This window comes from Jaculus jaculus, chromosome 8 (genome assembly GCF_020740685.1).
Source record: "Jaculus jaculus isolate mJacJac1 chromosome 8, mJacJac1.mat.Y.cur, whole genome shotgun sequence".
NCBI classification, from domain to species: domain Eukaryota; kingdom Metazoa; phylum Chordata; class Mammalia; order Rodentia; family Dipodidae; genus Jaculus; species Jaculus jaculus.
In genome coordinates this window covers 127,060,912-127,086,976 of record NC_059109.1, presented here as the reverse complement: position 1 = coordinate 127,086,976, position 26,065 = coordinate 127,060,912, and the positions used below count along the sequence as shown (strand labels likewise).

General features: G+C 49.8%; 1 protein-coding gene across 17 annotated transcripts in view; it reads left to right on the top strand.

The window, feature by feature from the left end:
* The window catches only part of Zmynd8 (zinc finger MYND-type containing 8), a 138,397-nt gene extending 114,113 nt beyond the window's left edge, over positions 1–24,284 (top strand). For 11 of the 17 annotated variants that reach the window (XM_045155865.1, XM_045155868.1, XM_045155873.1 and 8 more), the window contains 8 exons: positions 672–862; positions 8,017–8,097; positions 10,410–10,488; positions 12,417–12,656; positions 16,958–17,121; positions 18,670–18,736; positions 21,086–21,169; positions 22,773–24,284. In XM_045155865.1, the coding sequence (XP_045011800.1) occupies positions 672–862; positions 8,017–8,097; positions 10,410–10,488; positions 12,417–12,656; positions 16,958–17,121; positions 18,670–18,736; positions 21,086–21,169; positions 22,773–22,912 (1,046 nt within the window). In that variant the 3' untranslated portion in view covers positions 22,913–24,284. The remainder of the gene's footprint in view (positions 1–671; positions 863–8,016; positions 8,098–10,409; positions 10,489–12,416; positions 12,657–16,957; positions 17,122–18,669; positions 18,737–21,085; positions 21,170–22,772) is intronic. The other 6 variants (XM_045155871.1, XM_045155870.1, XM_045155877.1 and 3 more) reach the window with 1 other exon arrangement.
* Positions 24,285–26,065: the final 1,781 nt, after the last annotated feature.

The window sequence follows — 26,065 nt, the reverse complement described above, 5'->3', positions numbered from 1 at the left end:
TCGAACCTGGATCCTTAGGCTTTGCAGGCAAGCGTCTTAATTGCTAAGCCATCTCTCCAGTCCCAAGCACTGGCTTTTAACCTATTATGTACTACTATAAAGTAATATAAAATAATCAGTAATGTACTGTTGTGTTAGGAAAAAGTGTCCATTGTGAACAAAACCCAACTCTGATTTGTAAAGGAGCGGATGGCCTTTTAAAGGGACAATGAAGGGACGGGGGGCTCAGGAGACTCCTGACAGGAAGCAGAAAGGGTTTGGTGTATGTGAAACCATCGGCTTTGCTGATGGGCACTGGGTGGTCAAGCTCCTGCCCTGTCCCAGACACAGGGTGACCGCAGCCCCACCTTCGCGTGTCCCTTGAGTCCAAGTCTTAACTTCCTTTGGTAGTCTAAAGTTTTCTTTGGTTAGCACTTTAAGGGTGGCTAATAACACCTTGTCACATGACCTTGAACTCTCAGAGATGGTTAAATCTTTACAGTTCAGAAGATGGAGCCTAGCCTATTGTAGAAGAGAGCTCAGTGGAGCCTGGCTCGAGCTTGGCCAGGAGGCCACTCTGTCTCATATCAAGGTTGTTTGGGCCAGTGTGAGGGGTCCCTTCCTCACCCAGCCGTGAGCTGGGACGTGCCCTTCCTACGTGGCTGGGTTGACTGGGTCCTTTGTGTTCTTAGCTGTGCAACAGAAGGAAGTCACACAGAGCCCGTCCACCTCCACCATCACCCTGGTGACCAGCACACAGCCGGCGTCCCTGGTCAGCAACTCAGGCTCCGCAAGCACCCTGGCATCTGCCATCACCGCTGACCTGCCCATTGCCACAGCCTCCGCCGATGTGGCCGCAGACATCGCCAAATACACAAGCAAAGTGAGTGGGCAGTGCCTTGGGGCTGAGGGGACCATCAGGCCACACCTTTTCTATCTACACGTGCGTGCGCGCACGCACACACACACACACACACGTGGTATGGTGTGCAGTGTGCTTGTGATGGCGGTGTATGCGTATGTGCGTGCCCCATGTGTCTGAATGCAGAGTCAGAGGAGAACCTCGTGTGTCCGTTAATCCTCCTCTTAGCACTTATTTGTGTGTTTGCTTGACGTAGGTTCTCCCCCTCTGCTTGGAGCCGCTGTCTGTCAGCATGTCCCAGTGAGTCTCTGCATCCCGCCTCCCCACCATTGCCACCAGGTTTACGAACATGCACACGGCTTTTTATGAGAGTGGGCACGCCAGGGTCTTCTGCCACTGTTAATGAACTTTATGCATATGCTACTTTTTGACATCTGGCTTAACAAGGGTACTGGGGAATTGAATCTGGGCCACCAGGCTTTGCCTTAAACTGCTGAGCCATCTCTCCAGCCCCCAACAAGCAATCATAACCACAAAACTATCTCTCAGCCCTATTTTACTTATTTATTTTTCCTTTGGAGATAGTCTTTCTCTATAGTCTAGGCTAGCCTTGAAATTGTCATCTTTCTGCCTCTGTCTCCTGAGCAGCTGGGATTCTAACCATGTGCCATCCTGACCAGCCTCATTTGCTTTTATATATTTGTGGGGAAGGGGGCAGGATGCTATATCACTAACTGCTGCAAACTAATACCAGGTACTTGCACTACTTTATAATGTATCTGCCTTACGTGGATAGCTGGAGAATTGAACCCAGGTCAGCTGACTTTGCCAGCAAGCATCTTAACAGCTGAGCCATCTCTCTAGCCCCTCTGGTTCTGATAGAGAAATATTGAATGCTGTGACATGGCTTTTCCTGGGGAAAGAGAACAAGTGTCTAATTATTTTATTTTATTTAGTTACTTGAGGGAGGGAGAGAGAGAGAGAGAGAGAGAAAGGAAGGAAGGAAGGAAGGAAGGAAGGAAGGAAGGAAGGAAGGAAGGAAGGAAGGAAGGAAGGTAGGTAGATACACAGAGAGAATGAGTGCACCAGGGCCTCTAGCCACTGCAAAGGAATTGCAGGCGCATGTGCCACCTTGTGCATCTGGCTTACGTGGGTCCTGGAGGATCAAACATGGCTTCTTAGGCTTTGCAGGCAAGCGCCTTCACTGCTGAACCATCTCTCCATCTGCTGCAAATGAACCCCAGATGCATACGCCACCTTGTGTATCTGGCTTATGTGGTCCTGGGGACCTCAAACCTGGGTCCTTTGGCTTTGCAGGCAGACACCTTAACCACTAAGCTGTGTTTCCAGCCCCAGGTTTTTGTTTTAAATTTTTATTTATTTATTTGCAATTAGAGACAGAGAGATAGAAGAGAGACAGAGGGAGAGAGAGAATGGGTGTGCCAGGGCCTCTAGCCACTGCAGACAAACTCCAGATGCATGTTCCCCTTGTGCTGGCTTATGTGGGTCCTGGGGAATCGAACCTGTGTCCTGTGGCTTTGCAGGCAAATGCCTTAACCACTAAGCCATTTCTCCAGCCCAGCCCCAGGTTTTTAAGACAAGTGCCTATAACTGCTGAGCCATCTCTCAGTTCCCCTCTTTTTTTTTTTTTTTTGAGTGTCTGTGTTTCTCATTCCAGATGTCACTGATATCTGTTGCATACAAAACCTAGCCAGTTCAAAGAATACACGCTCATGCATCATATGTGGTTCTACAGTCTCTGTAGGCTGGGCATCAGGGCTGAGCTCCAGGGGTCTGAGTGTCCAGGGACCCTTGCAGTCCAGGCTTGATGTGTTTGAGGGCTGAGGGCTTATCGGAAGCTTCCCCTGGGAAAGATGCCCCCTTGGGTCTTGGGTGGCTGTGGCTGGGACTTGCTTCCTCTGGGGACTATGAGCTAGCTCCTCTCCCAGCACGGTGGCTTGCTTTGTCAAAGCCCATGTCACCCTAATACCACATTGGAAATCACCATTATCTTTGCTGCATTTCATTGGCTACAATCTAGGCTAGCTGACTCTCACAGGAAGGGGATTCACAGGAACACCTTTCACAGAAGGGGGAGGTCTCCAGGAGCCTCCCTAGACTTTGCTGCAGGGAAGATAGAGTTTTTGCCTCCATGGCATTCCCCCTCAGTCAAAGAGCTGCTGACCTTTTCAGTCTTGCTGATGAGAGACTGAAGCCCAGTGAGGTTTTGCAACCGCTCAGGCTCACCCAGCTGGGAGTTTGAGCCAAGGCAGTCGGGCTCTTGCCAGTCACTTGGCCCAGTCACTTGGCTCTGACCCAACGTATGAGTCGGGACACGCCTCCTGCTTACCACAGGTGTTCTCTCTCCCCCAACTTTGCTTCATGGCTTTTTTAAAATTTTTAACTTTTTTTGTTTATTTATATTTATTTATTTGAGAGTGACAGAGAGAGAAAGAGGCAGAGAGAGAGTAGGCACATCAAGGCCTCCAGCCACTGCAAACGAACTCCAGACGCGTGCGCTCCCTTGCGCATCTGGCTAACGTGGGTCCTGGAGAATAGAGCCTCAAACCGGGCTCCTTAGGCTTCACAGGCAAGTGCTTAACCGCTAAGCCTTCTCTCCAGCCCGGCCTCATGGCATTTGGAAGCAACCACACTTGTGATGTAGCAGGACCTGTGAGGTCTGATGAACCTGCGCCTTGGGTATTACAGTGTCTTGTTTAGCGTCGTTTGATGAAAGTGCTTGAGTTGCTCTAGAATCGCTGAGGTTTGAAATAGGAGCAATCAAGTGTACGTCATCTGTTGTCCCCTCATCATTCCCTTACCTGTTTGTTTCTACATCTGAACTAGGATTTATAGACATGAGGAGTGTGTGTGTGCACACGCACGTGCACGCGACATAGGAAGACGTAGGGTGTTCTTTATGCTTTTCTGGCTTATTTCCCTTAGACATAGTCTCCCATGGAAACTGGGACTCTCCATTTTTTCAGTTAGATCAGCTGACCATGGAGCCCCAGTGATGCCCGTCTCCACCTCCTTTGGTGTTCTACCCATGGAAGCCTTGTCCCCAGTCCATTGCAGAATGTGTACTCTTAGAATTTTCTTATTTAATTCAACTTAGCTTAGAAGCTTACAGTGAAGTTTAACCTTTCCAGATCCTATTCCGTATGGAAGCTTGAAGATACCTCTTGTTAAAAAGGGAGGTTTGGCTGGGCGTGGTGTAGGACACATTTTAATCCCAATACAGGAGGATCACTGTGAGTTTGAGGTCAGTTCTAGGACTTCAGAGTGAGTTCCAGGTCAGCCTATGGTAGAGTAAGACTCTACCTCAAAAAAAAAAGGAAGGGGAAGGTTTTTAGAAGTATCTAGATGTGTTTCCTCTTTATAGAATGTTTTAAAATTAATTAATTATTTTGTGGTATAAAGAGGGAGAGGGGAAGAGAGAGAGAATGGGCATGCCAGGGCCTCTAGCTACTTACTGTAAACAAACTCCAGAGGCATGCACCACCTTGTGTATCTGGCTTATGTGGGTACTGGGGAATTGAATCTGTGTCATTAGGCTTTCCAGGCAAGTGCCTTAACCACTATGCCATCTCTCTAGCCCAGGGTTTCCTCTTTAGAATGGTCTGTAGAACTGTGGGAGAAATGAAAGTGGTGGCATTTCCCTAACTGGCATAAGGAGGTGTCTTCTGTTACCTACACACTCAATCATTTGCCATTTTTCTGACATCCCCCTCCATCCCTCCATTGACTGGTTCCAGGCTGTTTATTACAAATGGGTAAACAGGTTTGTGGTGTGAATCTGGCCTGAGGTTAACCTGTTTTCTTAGCTTCTCAAACCCATTAGACCTTACCACCTTCTGCAGTCCTCTTTCCTGTTGTGGTAAAAGTGAAGAATGGCCTATTTGGAAAGATGTCTTCTTTGCCCTTAAAATGAACATGGTGGGTTGGAGAGATGGCTTAGTGGTTAAGCACTTGCCTATGAAGCCTAAGGACCCTGGTTCGAGGGTTGGTTCCCCAGGACCCACGTTAGCCAGATACATAAGGGGCCACAGGCATCTGGACTTCGTTTGCAGTGGGTGGAAGCCCTGGCACACCCATTTTCTCTCTTTCTCTCTCTCTGCCTCTTTCTCTCCCCCTCTGTCACTCTCAAATCAATAAATAAGAATGAACAAAAATAAAAAATTTTAAAAAATGAACATGGTAACATTTTGGGGGGGAGCTGATAAACCAGTCTGTCATTGAGGTGACCTGATGTTGGAGGCCCAGTTTTGTGTGTTTTGGCAGAGGGGCACCCTTTTTTAATAGTTAGCTTTTTGCTATATTTGGAAGTGTAAGTACACACACCCATGATATCTTTAAAATGGAATGCAAGCATCGTGTTAGTGATGTATTGGATTTCACCCACTTTCTATGACTTTCTTGTAAAGTGGTCTCATGGAAGTTCCCCCCCCCCTTTTTTTTTATTTTGTAGTGAATCGATCTGTGCATTTGGAGGAGCAGGGACCTGTGTGTGCCCATTTAGCCCGACAGAGTGCCCAGTGTTTGTTCTGGGTCCTGCAGCGGGTGGGGAGCAGATCTCAACTCTCAGCAGATTTTATTTGACTTGATTTGAGGGTGAATGTGAGGTTGCTCTTTCGGGTCTTCACAGCATTTATGTGATGGCATGCTCATGAGTGTATTTTTCTGTAAAAATACAACTGACTGGTCTGGGGAGATGGTTCAGTAGTTAAGGGCCTTGCTTGCAACATCCCTCCCCTTTTTATAAAGTCTATGTTTGATTACACAGTGTCCATGATGCACAGAGTGGCACATGCATCTGGAGTTCATTTGCAGTGGCAGGAGGCCCTGGCCTTTTCTGTCTCTCTGCTTGCAAATAAATAAATGAAAAGTTATCAAAAAATACACCAGCCAGACATGGTGGTACACTCCTTTAATCCAAGCAGTCTAGATGCCAAAGTAGAAGGATTGCATTGAGTTTGAGACCATCCTGAGACTACATAGTGAATTTCAGGTCAGCCTGGAGTAGAGAGTGAGACCCTACCTCGAAAAACAAAAACAAAACAAACAAAAAAATCCAAGCAAACAAAAAAAATCAAACACCTAACATTTCACAACTCTCCACAAGGGGGCAGTGTTTTTGTTTTGTTTATGGTTTTTCGAGGTAGGGTCTCCCTCCAGCTCAGGCTGACCTGGAATTCACACTCTGTATTCTCAAGGTGGCCTCAAAATCTTAACAATCCTCCTACCTCTGCCTCCCAAGTGCTGTTGTTTTGTTTTGTGGCAGAGTCTCACTGGAGGCCAGGCTGGCCTCAAATTCACTGTGATCCTCCCAAGTGCTGAGACTATAGACGTGGGCCACAGTGGCTATCTCTAGCCTCAGAGTATTGGGGGGGGGGTGTCCACAGGTCATGTTGAGAATAGAGGCGCGGGATATGAACGTGCTTCCATCCAGCTCCTGTCTTCCCTCTGCACAGGATCTCCTGGAAAGCGCTGAAGAGACCCCATAACCAAGGCCTTCCTAGCCCGCCCTCCTTTCCCTTCTTGTTCCTATGGCTGGGGTGGGGCCAGCCAGGGTGGGTGAGAGACAGAAGAGACATTTGTCCCCCCACATGCAGTGATGAGCGCCCCTCTGAGCAGCTGCCATACACAAAGCTCTTGGCCAGTTTCACAAAGTCACAGATGCCCTCAGGGGCCCACACCACCTGATGACTAGGAAAAGGCAAGTGGTCCTGGTCCATGCCGCAGAGATTGGGCTGAGCCTTAACTCAGGTCCACAAGACTCACACGAAACAGAGCTGCCCATTTAACTAAGGATTTTAATGTATTAACGTATTACAATTTGGTAGTATTGCCCTCCTACTTCTTTCTCTTGTCTTTCGCCCCCTGTGTGACTGCCATTCCTATGAGATGACCTCACAAACCCATAGAAATGGAAAGCAAGTTAATGACGCTTGTTGACCAGGGTGAGGTGGGGGAAATGGCAATGTTGGGAGTGAAAACTAAGGCAGGGGCAAGGTGTTCTTATGGGGGTCATAAAATAGTCTAGAGCTGCCTGTGCTGTTTGTTGTATGTACAACTCTGGGTGTGTGTGTGTGGTCCAGTGTGCGCTCTGCCGTGAGGGGCATAACCAGGCACCCCACTCTCCATTCTGAAGGGTGCATTGTATGATGGATAAACTATGTGTATGAAAGTGTGTGTTTTTCTTTTTTATTTATTTATTTGAGAGAGACAGGGAGATACAGAGAGAGAATGTGCACACCAGGGCCTCCAGCTGCTGCACACGAACTCCAGATACATGCGCCACCTTGTGCATCTGGCTTGAACCCGAGTCCTTTGGCTTTGCAACCAAACACCTTAGCTGCAAAGCCATCTCTCCAGCCTAAAGTGTGTATTTAAAGTATGACTTTTTACTTGCAAGTAGAGAAAGAGAGAGAAATGGGCACACCAGGGCCTCCTGCCACTGCACCCTAACTCCAGATGTATGCTCTACTCCATGCATCTGGCTTTGTGTGGGCACTTGGGAAATCAAACTCAAGCCCCCTCAGGCCTTGCAAGCAAGCTCCCTTAACTGCTGAGCCATCCCTCCAGCTCTTAAGTGTGTATTTTTTTTTTAAATTTATTTATTTGAGAGCGACAGACACAGAGAGAAAGACAGATAGAGGGAGAGAGAGAATGGGTGCGCCAGGGCTTCCAGCCTCTGCAAACGAACTCCAGACGCGTGCGCCCCCTTGTGCATCTGGCTAATGTGGGACCTGGGGAACCGAGCCTTGAACCGGGGTCGTTAGGCTTCACAGGCAAGCGCTTAACCGCTAAGCCATCTCTCCAGCCCTTAAGTAGTGTGTATTTTAAAGAGGAAAATACTGAGTAGAAACCACTCACTGTGCTGGCTAACCCAGACATCTCTTAGGGCCAGTTTCATCCTCTCCACCACTTGACTGTGAGCTACATTCCCAATGCAGAAGAATTGGTGGGTGGTTCTAATATTGTTTTCTACCAGGGTTTCTCCACCCTCAGCACTGGTGGCCATTTGGTCATTTTTGCCTTGTAGAATGTTGAACAGCCTCCTTTGGCCTCCATTCCCTGGATGGCAGGTGCATTCCTCCCTGGCCTCTGTCACCGGTCACCTGGGAAAGCTCCCGCGCAGTCACCTGATCGCTTTCTGCTTTTTCTTTCAGATGATGGACGCGATAAAAGGCACGATGACGGAGATCTATAACGACCTTTCTAAAAACACGACGGGAAGCACGATAGCCGAGGTCAGCGCTGGCCCTGGCCCCTGTGGGCTCTGGGTGTTTGCGGGCAGTGCGGTGGGGAGGCTGTGTTACCCTGGCTCCGGGCACCCCCACCTCCCCGCATGCTCTGTTGGCTGTGGGCGCATACTGGACACTTTGTCATTCACTATATATATGGCTGGGGACATGCGCATCAATTCACTAATAATCAAACACCCGTAGCTAGAGTCCCACAGCGAGACTGGAAACCAGTTCTTTTGGTTTATGTAAAATGGGCACTTTTTGGTAGATTAGGTCCCTATGTAAGAATATGCACCAGGGTCTCCACAATTGCTTGAGAAAAGAAAGTAAGTATGGGAGTGACCTTTTATTTAAAAAAAAAAAAAAAAAAAAAAGCACCATAGCCCCACCCCAAACCATGTTCATGCAAAGCACTCGAATTAAACTCAGTGGGAGCCAGGCACGATGGCACACACCTTTTAGTCCCAACTAAGGAGAATCGCCATGAGTTTGAGGCCAACCTGAATCTACAGATTGCCAGCTCAACCTAGACTAGAGTGAGACCGTGCCTCAAAAAAACCCCAAATTGTGGCTGGGTGTGGTAGCGCGTGCCTTTAATCCCAGTACTGGGGAGGCAGAGGTAGGAGGATCGCTGTGAATTTGAGGCCATAGTGAATTCCAGGTCAGCCTGGGCTAGAGTGAGACCCTACCTCTAAAATCTAAAAATCAATAAATTAAAATGGTTTTGTATAAAGAATTTGCCATGCAAGCACGAGGTCCTGAGTTTGATAACTCAGAAACCGCATCAAAGCTGGTTCTGCTGGTGCGTGTCTGTAATCCCAGAGCAGGAGAGGCAGAGACAGGAGGATCCCTAGAGCTCACTGGCTAGGCTAGCCAGTGTAGCCCAACTGGCTAGCTCCAGGCCAGTCAGAAACTCTGTCTCAAAAAGTGGTACATACTACTCCTAAAAATACTAAGGTTCCTCTGACTTCCACCTGCATATGCAAGCGTGTACACACCATACATACATACCCTCTCCTTTAAAAATAATAATAATAATTGGCATGTGGTTGAAAAGCATAGGTCCCTAGCATCTCACCCAAGACCTTGGATCCAGCGTGGGACAGGGTTCTTGTGGTGCTGTGTAACCCCTCATAAGTAGCCACACGCCTCCCACAGTGACACGAACTGTTCATCCTATATGGAATCTGTCGGGCATGCCCGTCCTCAGAGCTCCTCACCTTAGCGTTTCTAATGCTCTGGGTTATCCCATACCTTGGAGTGTGCCGAGCAGTGCCTCTGGGCTCTACCTGATGCGTGACAGTCACCTCCTATGACTGTGGCAACTGTAAATGACTCAAAGCATTGTCAGTGTTGTGGCAGACTCATGGCCCAGTGTGGTAGTTAAACCGGGAGGGGCTTCAGCAGCTGCACTTGGGTCTACTGGACCCTCCTCCAGATGAATTCGGCCCCAGTTTTATCCCTGTTCCATATTCCTTTTGGTTTTAGAGGTACTGGATTTGGACTTAGGCTTCTAGGTGCTATGAGGTAAGAGGCTCTGGCTACCTGTAGATGGCTTAGTCATCTTTTAGGTACAAGGGGGTGTGTTTTTGAGGTAGGGTCTCATTCTAGCCCAGGCTGACCCAGAACTCAATCTAGTCCCAGGGTGGCCTTGAACTCACAGTGATCCTCTTACCCCTACCTCCCCAGTGCTGAGATTAAAGGCGTGCCCCACCACACCTGGCTCCAGTGATTTTTTTTTCTAAATTATTTATTTATTTATGAGAGGGGGGGCAGATAGACAGAGAATGGGCCCTCCAGGACCTCTAGCCATTGTAAACAAACTCCAGACGCACACACTACTTTGTGCATCTGGCTTTACTTGGGTACTGGGGAATCAAACTCGAGTTGTTAGGCTTTGCAGGCCGGCATCTTAACTGCTGAGCCAACTCTCCGCATCCCCCCCCCCCTTTTTCTTTTTAAATGTTTATTTGAGAGAGAGAAAGAAGCAGATAGAGAAAGCTTAGTGACTTTAAAGAATGAAAATGCTCATCGAGGTTTTGACATTATGACTTCAATGTGTCGGTTCTCAGCGCTGACTTTCTTGGAAAGGCTGGCTGGCTCCTACTGGCTTTCTGAATCAGTCTCGTGGGTTTGGGTTGTTCTTGCTAATGTCACCCCTAAACCTGAGCTGTGGCAAGGCCAGCTCAGAGCCAGGCTGTCAATGTGCTTGGCTAGCCACAGGATGCCAGCCAGGGAAAGGTCGAGCTCCGGGGCCTGTCGGGGGTGGGGGGACAGCCCGAGGCGACGTTCCAACCGCTGCCCTCATATTGCAGATTCGCCGGCTGCGGATTGAGATCGAGAAGCTGCAGTGGCTGCATCAGCAGGAGCTCTCGGAGATGAAGCACAACCTGGGTGAGGCCCAGCGCCAGCGCTGCCCGAGCAGGGCCGCGAGCCTCCCGCGCCGCTCAGGCTGGTGGGCTTTACCCTGGACTCAGGGAGAGCGGTGGACCCTGGAGGGGCCAGGTGGTGGAGTCAGGTGCAAGAAGCATGCTGTGGCATCAACATAATGACAGGGATAGAGTTAGTAATAGCCGCTCTTGCTTACTGGGCTTGAACTTTGGAAGTACTGACCCGTGAGTCTGCTGATGTCTTTCTCACAGAAGCTCTTGGCAAAGGGTGCTCCTGCTCCTCCCACTGCCCTTCAAGCGAACACACTGAGGCACAGGCCCGTCTCGGACGAGAGTCCGAGTCTCACAGCCATCATTCCCATCTGACTTTCCCTGTGTTGACGTTTTATTTTATTTTTTAAATATATTTTATTTATTTACCTGAGAGAGATTGACTGGGCATTCCAGGGCCTCCAGCCACTGCAGATGAACTCCAGACGCATGTGCCCCCTTGTGCCTCTGGCTTACGTGGGTCCTGGGGAATTGAACCTGGGTCCTTTGGATTTGCAGGCTTAACCGCTACGTCATCCCTCCAGCCCAGTGTTGGCATTTGAACAAACATTTGGATGCCTCCTGGGTCCCCTGGGAGAAAGCTGCTCTGTAGGACCCTGGGTTGGATCACTGGTGGTCTGGCAGGCCCTTGGTGTGGAGAAGTGGGCAGGCTTTCCCCTGGGAGTGGAAGCAGTTATTTCAGCGTGTACAGAGAGTGCGGCTGGCTGCCTGGAGCCAGCCGAGCCCTCTGCCTTGAGAGATATCTGGATGTAGCCACCATGGCCCGCCTTTGGTCTGTGCGATGGCTATGTCTTGCAAATGCAGATCCCGGGGAGCCCACCCCTGGAAGAGACCCTGTTTCTTCCTATTGAGGCTTTCTTTGGAGACTGGATCTGCCCATGTTTAAGCCTAGGCTGAATGTATGAAAAGGGACCAGCTGGCCCGGAGCAGCCGTGGATTCCAGCTGGAATGATCGCGGAAGCTTCTGGCTGGTCTAGGTGTGTTGTGTCTTTGAGAAGGATTAGTTTCTGTATTGGGCCTTAAAAAAAAGATTTATTTATTTATAAGCAGAGAGAGTTAGAGAAAAGACAGAGAGAATGGGTGCACCAGGGCTTCCAGCTGCTGTAATCAAACTGCAGATGCACGTGCCACTTTGTGAATCTGACTATATGAGGGTCCTGGGGAACTGAGCCTAGGTCATTAGGCTTTGCAGGCAGGCAGCTTAACTGCTGAGCCATCTCTCCAGTAACGGTGCTTTTTACATTTCAAAAAAAAGGGGAGGAATTAAGGAAGAGCTATTTTTATTCTAGAGTGCAGTTAATACTTTGCAAATGGACTTAGTGTCTGGAGTAAAATTAAAGGAACTCCGTAACACTGAGTGGCTTGACAGTTGTCCTGTTAGCATCATGTCCCCTGGGATAGGCTTGGTCCAGTGCCATCAGACAGGCCTGTGAGGAAGCCTGTCTGAGTCCTAGGTCCACCGCTGCCCTTACTATTTGGTTGCCTCAGTGTCTTTGTGTATGAAATGAGTAGGACGGTGTGTGGCGACTTTTGTGTGAAGCATTAAAGCAGGTGTCAAGCAGGTATTTGATTGACAGAATAGAAAATCTGAATTGATGGTAAGAGTTGAGAGTGAATTTCGGTGGCAGTTGTTCGAGAAAGTCCTGTAGCAGGGCTTGTGATCCTTTTGGGCTTCTGGTGTGCCCACATTGGCCTCTGGTGCCGCCGTCATGGGCAGGTCCGTCAGATCCGAACGACGAGCGTCCCATCGATACTACTGGCCCAGGGTCACCAGCAGATGAGGGCCGTTTCTGGGTCAGGGCTGCGCCGTGTCTGTCAGACTCGGGGGTCTCGTGGCCCCGCATGAGGGGGACAGCCGGGCGTCTCATCTTGCACCTCCAGAGCTGACCATGGCGGAGATGCGGCAGAGCCTGGAGCAGGAGCGGGACCGGCTCATCGCCGAGGTGAAGAAGCAGCTGGAGCTGGAGAAGCAGCAGGCGGTGGACGAGACCAAGAAGAAGCAGTGGTGTGCCAACTGCAAGAAGGAGGCCATCTTCTACTGCTGCTGGAACACCAGCTACTGCGACTACCCCTGCCAGCAGGCGCACTGGCCTGAGCACATGAAGTCCTGCACGCAGTCAGGTAGCTGCGGAGGGGGGGGGGGGCCACTGGGACCCCGCGGAGCAGTCAGGCCTCAGGGTGGTGTGCTGAGAGAGGCTTGTCCTGGTCTGTTTGCCTTTCCTTCCTTTCCTTTCCTTCCCTCTCCTCTCCTCTCCTCTCCCTCTCCTCTCCCTCTCCTCTCCCTCTCCTCTCCCTCCCCTCCCCTCCCTCTCCCTCCCCTCCCCTCTCCCTCCCCTCCCCTCCCCTCTCCCTTCCCTTCCCTTCCTTCTCTGTCTTTATTTATTTTTTTTTTTAATGGTTTCACTCTAGCTCAGGCTGACCTGGAATTCACTGTGCATTCTCAGGGTGGCCTCGAACTCACGGCGATCCTCCCTACCTCTGCCTCCCGAGTGCTGGGATCAAAGGCGTGCGTCACCCACGCCGGCTGTTGTCCTGGTCTTTCTTTGTCACTCATTTTGCTAACAATTTCTGACCTCCTATGTTCAAGAGACATGGACTTATAGCTAAAAATCAGGGTACAGTGCTTCCACCTCTGACAACCAACTTTAACTTTTTTTTTTTTTTTTTTTTGAGGTAAGGTCCCACTCTAGCTCAGGCTGACCTGGAATTCACTATGTAGTCTCAGGGTGGCACCGGACTCATGGTGATCCTCCTACCTCTGTCTCCTGAGTGCTGGGATTAAAGGCATGGGCCGCCATGCCTGGCTTTCTAAAAACTTTTTTATTGACAGCTTTCATAAGTATAGGCAATTATAGTTCTGTGCCTTCTCCCACTCTCCTCCTCACAAATCCACCCTCCATCATCTCCCGCCCCCCTCTAAATTTGTCTCTCTCTTTTTTTTTTTAAATTTTATTTTGGTTTTTCAAGGTAGGGTCTCACTCTGGCCCAGGCTGACCTGGAATTCACTAGGTAATCTCAGGGTGGCCTTGAACACATAGTGAGTGATCCTCCTGCCTCTGCCGCCCGAGTGCTGGGATTAAAAGTGTGCACCACCACACCTGGCAGTGTCTCTTTAATTTTGATATCATCTTTTCCTCCTATTATAAGGGTCTTGTGTAGGTAGTGCCAGGCACTGAGGTCATGGATATCAGGCCATTTTGTGTCTGGAAGAGCACATTGTGAGCAGTCCTACTCTTTTGGCTCTTAACATTCTCCCATCCAAGTACTAACCAGACCCGACCCTGCTTAGCTTCTAAAACCAGACGAGAACGGGCGCACTCACGGTGGTGTGGCTGTAGCCTTGGCTCTTAACATTCTTTCCGCCACGTCTTCTGCAACGGACCCTGAGACTTTGAAGGTGTTATAGAGATGTCACGGTCACTTCTTCCCAGTACCTTTTGAGTCTTCCCAGTGGTCACTTGTCATTTGAGAAGCTTCTCTAATCAAAAGTGAGAGTAGCATTAATATATGGGTATGACTTGGTTTTTTGAGGTAGAGTCTCACCCTAGCCCAGGCTGACCTATGTAGTCTCAGACTGGCCTCAAATTTACAGTGATCCTCCTACCTCTGTCTCCCAAGTGCTGGGATTAAAGGTGTGCACCACCATACCCAGCTACAACCAACTTTTGAACACTCCTTAGACCACAGATGCCCCTAGTGGAGCCCTGAAAAGGGGTGGCCTGCCCCCACGTGTCAGTGTTATTTTGAACTTCTGCTCTTTGGGCAGTACCTTATCCGTGTCTTTTTTTGAAATAAGAAAAGTGTTTTTTTATTTATATGAGGGAGAGTATGTGTGTGAATATTGGTGAGCCAGGGCCCCTTGCTGCTGCAAACAAATTCCGTATGTAGTACGTCACTTTGTGCATCTGGCTTTATACTGGGGGTTTGAACCTAGATCACCACGCTTTGCAAGCAAGTGCCTTTAACTGCTGAGCCATCCCTCCGTGTCTTCAAATAATATGTATTCCATATTCTTGGGTTGAGAACAAAGTGTTGTATGGGAACTTGAGACTGCCGTTTTTATAGTCTCTCTAGCACAGAGGATGTAGGGGTAGGCCTGGTGACACCAGTATTGAACTGCCCCCTCCCTCGCTTCTTTCAGCACCATATATATGTTTTATTTGTTTATTTATTTATTTTTGGTTTCTTGAGGTAGGGTTTCACTCTAGTTCAGGCTCTCCTGGAATTCACTATGTAGCCTTAGGGTGGTATATCTATGTATATCTATGCTTTTATTTGAGAGGTAGTGATAAATAAATACAAAGAAGAGAGAGAAAGAGAGGCAGAATAGTCATTCCAGGGCCTCTGGCCACTGCAATCAAACTCCACATGCATACACTACCTTGTGAATCTTATCTTACAAGGGTACTAGAGAATCAAACCTGGGTCCTTAGACTGCACAGGCAAGTGCCTTAACCATTGAGCCATCTCTCCAGCCCTCGGCAATACTTTTAAATTTTCTTTTTTTTATTTTAGAGAGAGAGAGAGATGGGGGTGGGTGGGTGTGCCAGGCCCTCCAGCCACTGCAAATGAACTCCAAATGCATGCGTCACCTTGTGCATGTGGCTTATGTGGGTCCTGGGGAATCTAGCCTCAAACCGGGGTCCTAAGGCTTCACAGGCAAGCCCTTAACTGCTAAGACATCTCTCCAGCTCCTCAGTGATACCTTAAAATATATATTTTATTTATTTGAGAGAGAGAGGGGCAGAGACAGATGAAGGAGAGAGAAAGGGCACTCCAGGGCCTCTAACCACTGTAGTTGAATTCCAGACACATGTGCCATCTTGAGCACCTGGTTTATGTGGGTACTGGGAAGTAGAACCTGGGTTCTTAGGCTTTATAGACAAGCACCTTAACTGCTAAGCCTTCTTTCCAGCCCAGTGATACTTTTTACAATTAGGGTTTGTGGGGAATGATAGTAGCTTTATGTGATTAGATAGAGCCTTTTTTTCTTTTTTTTTTTTTTCCGAGGTAGGGTGACCTCAAACTCACGATGATCCTCCTCCCTCTGCCTCCCAAGAGCTGGGATTAAAGGCGTGTGCCACCATGCCCGGTTGGAACTTTTTAGAGACCTTTTTCTTTCTTTCTTTATTATTTTTTTTCTTTATGTGGTTAGAATTCAAGAGCATGGGCTGGTTCTGCACCTGTTGGTCCAGGCTTGTGATCACAGCTGCTTAGGAGGGTGGGGCCAGGGGGATTGCGAGCTTAAAGCTTACCTGGGCTAGAGTGAGGCTGTATCTTAAAAAGCAAAAAAAGAGGCACTGGGGAAATGGCTAGATCAGTACAGTTCTTGCCATGCAAGTGTCAGGACATGAGGGTGGGTCCCCAATACCTCTAAAAACGGCCAGTGAGAACTTGAGATGCCCGGTGTGGTGGCATATGCCTGACGTCTCAGTTCTAGGGATGGGAGAATCTTGAGGCCTGCTGGCTTGGTAGTCTGTCTGAATCAGTAAGATACAGGTTTACTGAGAGAGTGTTTTGAAAATAAGGTAGAAGCCAGACATGGTGGGCACACTTTTGATCCTAGCACTCGGGAGGCAGAGGTAGGATTGCTGTGAGTTTGAGGCCAGGCTGAGACTACATAGTGAATTCCAGGTCAGCCTGGGCTAGTAGCTAAAGCAAAACCCTACCTCAAAATAAATAAATAAATAAATAAATAGAAAGAAAGAAAAAAATAAAACAACCACAGAAACCTAATTTATTAAAAAAAAAATAAGGTGGAGAGACCAAGGCAGACACCCACCATTGACTTCTGGACTCCATATTGCATGTGCACACACATGTGCGCACACGTGCGTGCGTGCACTCACGCATTTACCAACATATGCATATGCACACACACACACGTATACCACATACTACATGCAAAAAAAAGAGGATTAGGGATGGGCTCGGCGGTAGAGTGTTTGCCTCACACGTGTGAGTCCTTGGATTGGATCTACAGCACCACAAAAATAAACAATCCTTTTTTTTGTTTGTTTGTTTTGTTATTTTGAGGTAGAGTCTCACTCTGGCCCAGGCTGACCTGGAAATCACTCTGTAGTCTCAGAGTGGCCTCGAACTCACAGCGATCGTCCTACCTCTGCCTCCCGAGTGCTGGGAGTAACGGCGTGCGCCACCACGCCCGGCCACAATCTCATTTTTTAAGATTCCGTCTAAAGAATGAAATGGCACAGGGTGGGATGTGGCAAAACGTCAGGAGTGGAGTATGACGGACTCAAGTTCAGAAGGCCACCTCCAGTCTCCAGCCAGCTTTCCTGGGGAGGGCTAGACTTAGTGTGTTAGGCTTTGGGCTGGGGAGGCGAGGAACTCACACAGGACATGAAACTATTACCACCCAGCTTGGCTTCCACATGACTTCTCTTTCTCCCCTTGGTCCCCAGCTACCGCCCCGCAGCAGGAAACGGACGCCGAGGCGAACGCGGAAGCGGGGAGTAAGTCGGCATCACAGGGCAGCTCCTCCAGCGCACAGTCAGCTCCTTCGGAAGCAGCCAGCACCTCCAAGGAGGAGAAGACGCCAGCCGAGAAAAGCAAGGACAGTGGCTCGGTGAGAATCCCCCTGTGCACTTCTGCTGGTGACGTTCAGGCTCCTCCGCCCCCTCCCCATTATCCTCCACTCAAATGTCCCATGTTGTTTGGGGGGGGGGTGGAGGAGTCTTCCTGGCCAGTGTGCCCTAGAGTCCAGTGATAAAGAAGATCAAAGAGTCCCCCCCGCTGGTTGGGTATGGGATATGCAGGTGCTCTGTGGAGCCCCACAAAGTTCACAGGGGTGTGTCCAGGAAAACTTCTGGAAGTAGTGGAAGTGCCATCTATTCTGCCTGGCATTCACAGCCGCTAGCCACATGCCACCAATGAGGACTGGCACTCTGGTGAATGTAAACAAGGCTGTTAAAGACATCTTTTTAGTTAATTGAGATTTAAGTGGCTACATGTGGCTGTTGCTGCCACAAAGGTCACACCTGCTCATTTCCTGGCAGGTGAGTTTCTGATATACCTGTGTGCTCAGGCTATTTGCGGGGTAATGTTGATTATCACATTGTGTGTTTGAAGAAAACCCTAAATTGTCAAGACAGTAAAAAACCCATTGGTCTTGTGGATGGTATTTCCTGGAAGAGGCCAACATAAAAGAAAAAGGGGAAGGATAAACTTTTTAAACATTAAACGTTGCTTGATGAAGAGAATGGTTATAGATCAGTCTGTGAGTGAAGTTTAGGAAGCAGCGAATGTTCTAGAAACCAAGCCTAGGGTTGAGTAAAAGGCCACTTGTGTGCTCTGCTCTGGCCTTTTGAATGTAGCGGTCAGAGCACACAATGCATGTGGTTATCCACCTGCCCAGGTTCTTGCCCAGCTACCAGGTAGAGGCCACTGAGGTGCTTTGGTAAGGGAGTAGGGAGTGGTGATCCCTCCCATGATGCCCTGGGGTTCCATGGCCCCAGTTACTTGAAAATTTTTTAAGACTTTTATGTATTTATTTTCAAGGAGGGGGGGAGAATGTGAATGAATACACCAGGGCCTCTAGCCACCACAGGTGCATTCCAGATGCATGTGCCACTTTGTGCATCCAGCTTTATGTGGGTATCTGGGTACTGGAAAGTTGAACCCAGGTCTTTATGTTTTGCAAGCAAATGCCTTAACCACTGAGCCATCTCTCTTGCACAAAGTTACTTTCTAGTTCCTTTCTGGAACTCGCTCTGGAGTCCTAGGATGGCCTGATCCTCCTACCTCTGCCTCCCAAGTTCTAAGATTAAAAATGTGCACCACTATGCCCAGCTTCTTTTTCTTTTTTCTTTTTCTTTTTCTTTTTCTTTTTTAAATTATTTACTTATTTATTTGAAAGTGACAGAGAAAGAGGGAGGGAGAGGGGAGGGGGGGGAGAGGGAGAGAGAGAGAATGGGTGCGCCAGGACCTCCAGCCACTGCAAACCAACTCCAGACATGTGCGCCCCCTTGTGCATCTGGCTAACGTGGGTCCTGGGGCTTCGAGCCACAAACAGGGGTCCTTAGGCTTCACAGGCAAGCACTTAACTGCTAAGCCATCTCTCCAGCCCATCTTTTTTCTTTTTTAAATTAATTTATTTCTATTTATTTGTTTCTAGACGCTTGACCTTTCTGGCTCCAGAGAGACACCGTCTTCCATTCTCTTAGGTTCCAACCAGGGCTCTGGTATGTCGCCCCCTAGTGGGTGGATGGTGTTATTTCTAGGGCCCTGACAAATCGTTTGTCAGGGAGATTTTCCGGTTCTTTGCAGCAGGGGTGGAGGGGGTGTTGTGCCTTGGGTGGACCAGGAGCCGGCTAGGGTAGAGCCAAGAAAGGCAATATTCAGACTTTTAGCCCCACTCGTCACCTGTTTATCAGGGACCCGTATCAGTCTTGCCTTGGACACAGGATGCCACCTCAGGCAGTGACCAGTGTAAGCAAAGCCATGTAGAGCGAGCTCTGTCCCCAGAGGGTCCCGATCCCACACTGATGCGCAAGGACGCTTGAAGCCTCTGGGGTTGAGGCAGATCCTTGACCACAGGCCTTTCCTCCGCGGGACCCCGTCGCAGGCTGTTTGGGTTTCTGCGACTTCTAATTGCGGAGCTCCGCCGCCTCCTTCAGCGGTCCTCGTCTTTTTCCGCCGTCCTTCTCAACTTGTTTCCAGAGAGTTAGCATACTCTTTGTCAGGGACGGTGGTTGCTCACCTGTCATCAATGGTTCTCTTCAGCTCGAAACCAGCATTTGACACTCACTTCGGCACCCGGGCTGTGGGCGTAGAGGAGGAAGCGTGTCTGCTGTTAGGCTGGCCGGGGAAGGTTGCCCTGGTTGGTGACCAGAGGGCATGCTAGGAGCCTGACACACTGCACATGGGGGGAGGGATGAGAACTTGGCATTGAATATAATTGAACCACAGATTTAAATAGCAGCCCCCTTCCCAAGTCTCTCCCTCAGTCCTCAGAGGTGTTCCGAGCACAGACATTGTGTGTTGCTAAGACGAAGTTTTGCCCCTCGGATCATTTCATTCTTGGGTGCTGGGATTCCAGGCTGGGCCACCGTGCCCTGCTGAGCTTTTTCTTGACAAAGATAGAATGAACTTTAGTTTCTAGTGCCGTAACCCTCCCACACCCCCAGGGATATAACGCTACACTGTGTTCATTCATTCAAAGAGTTGCCTGCCTTTGGCAGCAGGGAGAGGTGCCCCGGGGCCTCCAGCCCTTGCAAAGGGACTCCAGACGTGCACACCTCCTTGTGCATCTGGCTAACATGGGTCCTGGGGAATCGACCCTCGAACCGGGGTCCTTAGGCTTCACAGGCAGGCGCTTAACCGCTAAGCCGTGTCTCTCCAGCCCGTCTTCTGAAGGTTTTAACTGAGTCCAGTCGTGCGTACAGGCAGCGACTAGGCCAGCACAGGGCAGCTGGGCTCCCTCAGCCCGTCTTCTCTCCACTCCGTCCGGTCCTTGCACGGGAGCTGTGGCAGCGGACTCTGCTCAGCCTGTCTTTCCTCGCCTGGCTTTAGATTTTAGCTTCGCATTGCTTCCTTTTGTTCCCTAACTCCTCTTTTATGCACTCTGGGGTACCCCGCATGACAAGAGTCCCTCTCCACCTTCTGATCTGTCAGGAGACCAGCTGCTCCTCTTGGCAACCCGCCTCCTCCTCCCTCTGCTCCCCTGTCACCGTGTGCTTCTCCCCACCAGGACCTGCCGCTGTCCAGGCTGGGAGTGTGCGCCTTCTGTAATCTCTTCTTAAGTCTTCTCTCCTCTCTGAGCATGACATCACTGCCACTCATTTGCCATCCCATGGCCCACTGCGGTGGCGGTTGCGTTTTTGCTCATCCTGTTTCTTCCTTTGTACTGTCTTTATTTTCACTTTCCCCCCTCCAAAACTCTCTGCCATGAAGGTGATTATTGTATAGACACTTCTTTCGGTTCACGTTTGCTGTGTAGCCCAGACTGGCCTCCAATTTACGATGCTCCTGCCTCAGTCTCCCAGGAGCTGAGATTTACAGGTGTGTCCTACCATGACACGCTGGTCTCATCAGCTCTCGGATTTCTCATTTTAGTTACAGCTTGTGGGTGTCCTGCCATTGGAGTTGAAGGTTTAGCCAGCTCCCTGCTCCCCTCCTCAGTGTAGGGCCACCTCCTGCCCCTCCCCCCCCATTTCTCTATCACCACAGCCATAGATGATTGACTGCTGGCCTCTAGTCTCTGTGTGACTGGGTCTTGCCTGCTACCCTAGAGTGGCTCAGTCCTGCCTTAGTTTCCGTGGTTGAATCAGGCAGTCGGCCCAGCTTAAGTGTTTGCTTTAAAAATCCTGAGAACTTGCCGCATGCCAACCTGCTCTTAGGTCATTGTACACCAAACCTCCTACCTGTTTGTGGTTTACACATGTCCCCCATAAGTACGTCAAATTGGAGCACGTGGTTAGACATGAAGGAGCGTGGTGACAGGAGACCATTGGTGCACACGGGCGGCAGCCCCTGGGGTTGTGTGGAATTTGAGCGCTGATCGACTCTGAGGCTACCTGTCCTCTCTTCAGTTAGCAAAAGGTGTGACAAGCAACCCGCCTACGCCCCAACCACCACAGACCACCAGCCGCACCCCAACTACCCCGCCCAGAAGTGTAAGTATGACCCTGTCTCACAGAAGCTGCCCGGGAAGCATTCCTGGAGTGCAGAAGCCCTGTGTGTGTGTGTCTGTCTGTCTGTCTTTGTGGGCGTGTCCTGTTCTTCTGACGGACAGGTCTTGTTCTGCCCTGCTTATGTCTCTTATACCCACTGCAAGCTCCTTAGGATGAGGGTGCTTCTGGCTTCTTGGGGCTCAGCCTTGTTCTTTTCTTTCTTACACTGTGCCAACTTGACAACGCTTCTCCTCTGGCTCCATTGGCCGTGTCTCCTGGCACTCAGGCCCACCCATCCAAGGACCCTATACTGAGAGCTCTCTCCACCCCAACCCCCCAGCTTCTCCTTCTTTCATGCCTTGCTGGTCTCAGCTTTCCTTAGAGCTGGAAGGACTCCGTACGGCTTGACTGCTCCATTGGGTCAAGTGAGACCAGCCACGTCAGCCCCGCCCCGCCCCGCCCCTCCCCGAGGTCTTCCAGACTTAAAGACTTAAGAATGTGGGTGTCAGGAGCAGGAGAGCACCAAACAGATGGGCTGGGGCTCGAGGCTCAGCCGGGGCTCCTCTTGCCGTGCCTGTCCTAACTCTGACCCCTTTTGGCCACTGATGTAAGTGACCGTCGGGTTCTTGCTGTGGCGCACGCTGGACTCTGGAGTCTTCCGTCATCCCGTGTTCCTCGTCTCTGGGGAGCAGAGCTTCGGACTTGGCCAGTGCATGCTCTGTACCACGCAGTGAGCAAGCAGTACCACCCTCTCAGGAGACCTCCTCATCCCCCCCCCCCCCCCCCAGTTTTTTTTTCTCTCTCTCTCTAAGCTAGACACGTCCTCTTTGACCCCAATGTTACTGTCCCAGTGCCAGAGACTTCCAGGTCTGTGGACTCCACAGATGGCCTCAGCTGAGGCTGGCTGTGGAGCCCGCAGACCCTTGCTGTCGGGTGGCTGACTTCCTCTTCTGGGACTACCTGCTGGCTCTTCCCTTAGCTCCTCTTTTCTTCCTTAGCCTCTGCCTAGTTTGGTGTCCTTGTGTCCTCAGAGCCATCTGAGGTGATACTCTGGGTCCGTCACTGACCCACCCCACATGTGTGTTCTTACTGAGAGTTCATGGGGTCTGTGTGTCCGGCTCGACCTAGCCATCTGTTTCCTTCTCTTTTATGATCTTCGCTTGGGTCATGAGTCTTAAAAGTCCATGAAGAGGAACCTTGTTGCTGTAATTCCATGCCAGACTTGGGTGCCTTCCTCCAGAGGCGGAGGTGGAGACAGAAGTGTCTGGGCTGGGTGGTGCCACCCAACCATGTGATCAGGGCCACGTTCCAGAAAGGGTTTAGGAAGGCTTTCCCTGGCCATGGGCACCTCTCCTTCACTAACCTTGTTTTCTCTGTGAGCATGACGCCCTACTTAGCTAGCTGCTAAATTCTCAAAATAAAAAAATAAATAAAAATGCCATCCTACCTTTGTGCTCTGTAGACCCAACAGGACCTGGATGGGGCCGTAACTGAGCCACCGTGGTCGTATGGAGTGGGTGAAGGGCAGGCGGCTCTGGCTGGGAAATGGTCTGTCTGGGTGGGCACAGGCGGGCGAGTTGACCGGGCTGGCTCTTTTCCTCCACAGACCATTCCCGGAGCAGCAAGTCCAGTTCCTGGAGCAGCAGCGAGGAGAAGCGGGGGTCGGCCCGCTCCGAGCACAGCGCGGGAACCAGCACAAAGACCCTTCTGCCCAAAGAGTCACGGCTGGACACCTTTTGGGACTAGGGGCATGTTGTGAACCAGGTCACCCTTCCCGCGGTGGGAAAGAACTCGGACACCAGGAAACACAAACGCAGACTTTCCAAACACTCAGGCTTGGCCCGTGCACCTGGCCCTGCGGCAGCCATGTGACAGGATGCCCAGCGTTAGCCTTGGCTGGGACTGCGCCACCCCGGGAGCCCAGTTTCTTTTAGGTCTAAATAACGTATCCTTTGTGGGTGTCACGGATGTAGCCCACCTTCCCTTTTCATATCTGCATCGACTTTAACTTATAAAAAAAAGAAAAAAAAAGAAAAGAAAAACAAGGAAAAAAAAAAACTGCAACAAAAAGAATGTTTGGATGTCAGAGGGTAGCCATGTCTGTAGCCCTCTGGTCTCACAGTGATGTCAGGGCTGGGCCCAGGCATCATCTCACGCAGGTCTTCATCCCTGGACCCAGGGAAGGGGTGCTGTGTCTCTTCACAGCACATTGTGATCATGGATTTGGGGCCCAGGCTGTGTTGCTGTGGGCTCATCACCCCCCTCACCCCAACCCCAAGCCATCGGCCCCTTGCGAATACTACGTTATTATGTTACGAAACACAAGCTCTCTGGACCGGAAGGACACGTAGAGAAGTGTGTTTGTTCTGTGTGAGTCACTGATGGCTCCTACCAGGGAAGAGCAGCCTTCTTGTTTACAGAAAAACCGAAAACAGAACACACAGCAAACCAGAATCAAGCCGTGCTTGGCTCCGTGGGGAGCAGCGCTCGTGTGTCGCGGACCGCGCGGCCAAGAGGACTCCGTCTTGGCCCTGCGCTTTCTTTAAGCACGCGCCTGCGGAGAGACGCCGTGCTGCTGCTGGGAGGCAGGGGACTCACGGGCGGGATGCGGCGCGGCATGCATGTCTTATTTATACGACGGAGGTCTGTGTTTTTACGGGAGAAGCATGAGTCCAAGGCAGTATGAGAGAAATCCAGACCGGCTGTGCTGTCTGTTACACTACGTGTTGCTCTGGTATCACTTTGTACGTCATGTAAAACAAAAGCGTCGATTGAGGCAAAAGATGATGTATGTATATGAGAAGATTAATTGTACGATATCATTCCAGTACATTTCGTTGCACATTTTTAGTCTCGTTTACTTTCTCTTCATTGTTGATAAGAGGATGCGAACTGTACAGTTCCCAGCTTAATTACCCCATATTAGAGAAGAAATAAGAGGAAATGACTAGAAGAAAACTGGAGGGAAAGAACATTTGTGAATTGCAGTTGTCAAAAAAAAAAAAAAAAATAGCCTAGCTGGCCTTACCTGTGAAGCGTAACTGCTTTTAGCATATGGAAGTATTTTTTCACATTTTCTTTGTATAAAATTTGTATTAAACTTAAATATCTTTTTTGATGCTGGTGTTTCTTTGTGACTGAACCAATGGATTCACACGATATGGTCTTTTTTTTGGGTTTTCTCCTCTTAAAAAGTCCCAATTTTTTCACACTCTTCACCTTTTTTAAAACATTAAACTGTTTTGGCAACATGGCTTGGTCGTCCTCGAGTCTACAGTTTCCCATGGGTTAGCGTGGCCAAACGCAGGGGGAAGTCCCCTTCCCCAGTGTGTCCCACAGGGGTGGCATCATGGGCACAGCGGCCCCTTTCTCACTAGCCGTGGATATGAGACCGAGGAGGAATCTAAAACTGCCAGGCCACGTGTGGGTCAGCAGTTTTGTGGACACCACCCAAGAAGCCCTGGGCGCATCCAGTGTGTGGCTGTAGGGCTGACAGGATGGGCCATCTGTGGTTTTTCTTTTTTCCGAGGTAGGGTCTCACTCTGGCTCAGGCTGTCCTGGAATTCACTCCGTATTCTCAGGGTGGTCACGAACTCACGGTGATCCTCCTACCTCTGCCTCCCGAGTGCTGGGATTAAAGGCATGCGCCACCATGCCCAGCCATCTTGGATTTTTTTTTTTTTTTAAATTTATGGGCAGCTGTTAACCCTATCAGAGGCACCCTGACCCCTTCCTGCTAAAGACCAAGGTTCCATGTACCCCACAGGGAAGTTAGAATCAGGTAACTAGCATGCCCAGCAAGTGATCTTGGTGCCCACTACCCACCAAGCACTGGGGTGCTGTGGTGACATCAAGAGTTGTGTCTTCTTTTTTTTGAGAGAGAGAACTGGAGCGCCAGGGCTTCAACCACTGATATCGAACTCCATATGCGTGCGCCACCTAGTGGACACGTGCGACTTTGTGCTCTTTCTTGTGTCTCCTTGTGTGTCTGGCTTGCATGGGACCTGGCGAATTGAACATGAGTCCTTAGGCTTAGCAGGCAAGTGCCTAAACTACAAAGCCATCTCTCCAGCCCACCTTATTCTTTTTTGTTTTCGAGGTAGGGTCTCTGTCTAGTCCAGGCTAACCTGGAACTCACTCTGTAGTCTCAGGCTGGCCTCGAACTCACAGTGATCCTCCTTCCTCTGCCCCCCTTCCCCCCCCCCCCCACGAGTGCTGGAATTAAAGATGTGTCACCATGCCCAGCTGGACACATTCTTTATATTGTCATTCGTATGTCACCCAGAGTAGCCATGTGCCCACTCCTCAGTCTCTGGCTCTTTCTCTTTGGAGTTTTGTGCACATCCCTGAGCTAAGGCTTTGTGTGGTGCATAGGTCATGTGTATACATGTGTGGCTATGCACACATGTGTACATGTATGTGTGTATGTTTTTGCACATGTATGCATGTCTACGTGTGCCTATGTGCATGTGTGTACATGTGTGTGTCCCAACTGGCTGTGAGCCACATGAAGGGAGGGACTGTGTCCCCAGGGGTTGGAAGGGTGGTTGAGGGTCACAATGAGAGGGCAGACTCTTGGCCTCCCTCCCTTGTTTCCTTGGGACCCGCCATCCTGCCCTTTTGCCTTCTAAGGGGGAAAAGACAGGAAGAAGTGACTTGTCTACTGATAGGTAGAAAAATGGTGGCCTTAAAAAAAAACATGTAATTTAGTTTTACTATTTATTTTAGTAGGTGATGCCATCACACGACTCCAATTTGAAGATTCAGAAGGGTCCATGGGGTGAGGTCCCTCCCAGTCCCTAAGTCTTGGCATTTGCACACACACAGATATCTTTTTTTGGTTTGTTTGTTTGCTTGCTTTTGTTTTGTTTTTTTTTTTTCAAGTTAGGGTCTCATTTT